This window comes from Mytilus californianus, unplaced genomic scaffold (genome assembly GCF_021869535.1).
Source record: "Mytilus californianus isolate M0D057914Y unplaced genomic scaffold, xbMytCali1.0.p SCAF_46, whole genome shotgun sequence".
In the NCBI taxonomy this organism is placed as follows: domain Eukaryota; kingdom Metazoa; phylum Mollusca; class Bivalvia; order Mytilida; family Mytilidae; genus Mytilus; species Mytilus californianus.
In genome coordinates, this window is record NW_026262697.1 from 1,199,650 (window position 1) to 1,203,327 (window position 3,678).

A 3,678-nucleotide genomic window follows, 5' to 3' on the forward strand; every position below is an offset into this window, starting at 1 on the left:
TCTTATGTTGTGCTGTTACACAATTGTTCCTGGTCAGGGGTTCGGTTTTGAACACTTGTTAACATTAAAAACCCAAGTGAGGAACCTGTAATTATTATATTAAAAAATTTATTTCCTTGTGTCAGACAATTGGACTGACATTGTAACAACATATGTCAGACATTTCAAATTTGTATCGTCAAATGATCTAGACTGAGTATGTCCCGGTCCTATTGTATCGTGAGAGCCAAAAAGACAGAGTTTATCAAGAATGTATATGAACAACAGTGACCACCGCTGTAGTCTTGTTGTAGCGTGCTCACCTAGAGTGGGGGAACGTACGTCCGACCATAAACTGGGTTAATATAAAGACTTAAACATTTGTAGTTGGTGCTTTTCATCCAGACACATACCGTTTCGTAGATGGGGACATGATGAGTGGCCCGAATTCATGATTATGTTTACGGTAAGAGAGACAGGTCTTCTGACTACTAGACGAATAAATCAAATCTGGGACTATTATACTAACATATATATTTTATGTCCCAGATCAAATTAAACTCATCGCATCGGTCTAGTACATGCCATCGTCCTCCATATTGCATGTACTATTTGACAGTGGACTTCGAAGAAGCCATCAGTTAATTAATTAAACTAAGTATCGAATATCCGTAACTGTATTCCTCTTTTTCGAAAGAAACTTTCCAGAACCGTAATCAAGTTAAACAGGCCTCTATATACATGTATACAATCAATATAAAATGGACTTAAAGCATTTTATTCATCCCTATAGATGTGTAATTACCCCCAAAGTCCACAAAAATAAACGTATTTGAAATAATAAATAATATAATAGTACAATAATACTGTAATGGTGACGATTAAATACTCCATACATGAACACAATTTTCCAACCTTGATTCATATTTGGTTTTACTTTTTCGTACTGTAATATACATTAACACCAGGCACGAATGTTACCGAATCTTTGCCATTTTTGTCTTTTTCGGCTCTGTTTTTACTTAATGACTTTGCTAGCTGTTTTACGTCTTTTGTTCTAAAAGATTCCAAAATGTCATTGCTTTTTGAACGGTTTGGTTGGTGAATACTGAGTGTATCTTCCTCCGCGTTTCTTTGTTTTCTCTTTAAAATCATATCTGTTTGAGCACGCGTCATCATCCACGGTGGTCTATTGTCGTCTGCTTCTTGTCCTGTCATATCCAATGATTTATCAGTTTGATCATCATGTGATTCGTAGCTGTATTTCGAAAGACGACTCTTACTCTTTGAATTTTCGTTTGGTAGGTCATCGGAGTCTTTTATAAGGGGTTGTGATAAAGTTGAATGTAGTTTCTGAAATCTACCATCTTTAGTCGGAGCTCCTGGTTTTAGATGCAATTTGCCTCTGTATTTATTATATTCTTTTAGTGCATCCTGATCGACAACCATAACTTCTGGCAGTCGTGTCATAAATGTCCGCTCTCTATGAGTTACAATCTCCGTTTTTTCACGTCGGATACTGAATGGCATTTTGGGTAAATTTTCCTTTCCTCTGACACTCTGGCTTCTAAAATTGTACTCCGGTGCATGATACATCACATCAAAACTTGGGCGCCTTTTTTCTTCCGCTATTTGTACATTTGGTAAATTGAGCCCAGAGAGACGAAACTCATCCTCGCGTCTCCATTTGGCCTGTTTTCTTTCTTGATTTTTCATGAAAGTTCTGGCTGAGAGATCAAATGAATTTGAATTTTTCAGTTGTCTAACACTCAGGCTTGTCAACTGTCTTTCCAGATGTCGATCCTGACTGACATTCTCATGTAGAATAGTTCCATATAAATTTGTTTTAGGCATGGCATGTCGGACACATAAATGTTGTTTCAGCTTAATATTCTTGGTGTCTGCTCCAGGCTCATATGTTAATAAATCACGAGAAATTTCAAACGGTAAGTTGTGTTGTATCGACATTTTAAAACTAGCTAACGTCATTTCTCGAGTAACACACAGTCTGTATATGGATTAATAAAGGATTATTCTTCCTAAACAAATTTCGTACACAATTCTTAAATCTTTAAACCATGATCATATATACTAAGTTTTTTTGTTCTAACTTCAATACTGTCCAATTTCTGTCTCGGCCAAGTTTTCTGACCCGTTATAATCAAGTATCATCTTTAATTCAGTGTCATAAACATTAATATCATCGCTACATAGACCTTAAACAGTCATCGTATTCAGTATTCCTGGTCGATTGCCTTTCACAGATAACACTTGTCCCAATATATTCCTCAGTATTGTGCATTCTAACTTTACACTTATTATTGTCAGTTTCTGTATTACAGCAATATTGAATATGATATTAATGTGTGGTTAACAACGGCTTTTGTTCTCCTCCGACACGGTCGACTACGTTTAGATACATTAAAGATTTATAATCAATTCGTGTGTATTAGGATAATCTAGTTATAATACGGATTGTATCAGACAGTTAACGGGTATATGGCTGGCTCGGTCGTATTGTTTATACGATTAGCCGACTTGTGTTATTATCCAATATATATTATTAAATCGAAACATTTCATCAGTTAAGTACTTTAACAAATTTTAAAGTATATAAATAGCAAAGCTATTGTTTTATAATAAAATTTAAAGATTTTCCTTCAAATAGAATCTTTAGATAGGACTGTATAGAACGTAAATTATTATAGTGTACATATAAACACGCAGATATTAAATCTAATATATATATGTTTCGGCTGATGAACAATCTATCCCCGAGTTTACCATCCGTTCATTATATATGTACATCGATTTTTGGTACCGGGAGAAAGCAGGTCAACTTCTCTGCGTAACTTCCACTCCATCTGTCTGTCTGCCCGTCGTCCGTCCAAAAGACTTTTTGATGGAAAAGTTTCATCAAGCTTTACTTGGCTTCTATGGAAGGGAATAATTTTATATATAGTTTGGAGCTTGATAATGCTGAGTTGTACCAAGTAAACAACTTTTACATTCGCCGTGCAGCAACTTCCTGTTTGCCCATTGTTTCAAATTTTACAACACTCATTGTACATGGAAAATTTTCGTCAAGCTTATCTTGTCTTCTATGAAAGGGACTGATTTTATATTTGGTCGTTGACTTGTAGCATGTGTAGGGTGCAAGCAATTTTTACATCAGGTGTGCCACCACTTCCTGTTTGCCGATAGTTTGAATAGTTTACAAGAAAATTTGACGAACATTTTTCTTGTGTTTTATATGGAAGGGAATTATTTTATATTTCGTCTGGAGCGTAATAATATTGAATTGTAACGTGTTAGCATTTTTATATTAGCAGTGCAACTACTTCCTGTTTCCCAAAAGTTTGCACCTTTAAAACACTCACTGTACAAGGAAAATTTTCGTCGTTAAAATTTTCTTGGCTTCTTTAAAGGGAATGATTTGACATTTGGTCTGGAGCTTAAGAATGTTGAGTTGTAACGTGTACTCAACAGTTACTGTACATGGATAATTTGCGATAAGAACGAAACAACATTAGGGGTCCATTTACGTGTCAGACCACCAATTCAAAATCCCTATCTATTCAACCAAATTTTTCAGTTTTCACAGCTTTCTAAATATTTTACCTTAAGTTTAACTTCATGGAAACCAGTTATATCCTGAATTGTACATGTATCACCTTTCTACATGCCAATTTTCAAAAC

At 35.1% G+C, this 3,678-nt stretch overlaps 1 protein-coding gene across 1 annotated transcript; it reads right to left on the minus strand.

The window, feature by feature from the left end:
- Nucleotides 1–496: 496 nt before the first annotated feature.
- On the minus strand, nt 497–2,458 carry LOC127700016 (uncharacterized). Its single transcript, XM_052203453.1, has one exon. It carries the CDS (start codon nt 1,966–1,968, stop codon nt 913–915), a length of 1,056 nt encoding a protein of 351 aa, XP_052059413.1. The 5' UTR covers nt 1,969–2,458; the 3' UTR covers nt 497–912.
- Between the last annotated feature and the right edge of the window lie 1,220 nt (nt 2,459–3,678).

Excerpts from the sequence above, each read along its gene's own strand:
- LOC127700016 (XM_052203453.1), bottom strand. The coding sequence starts at position 1,968 with ATGACGTTAGCTAGTTTTAAAATGTCGATACAACACAACTTACCGTTT.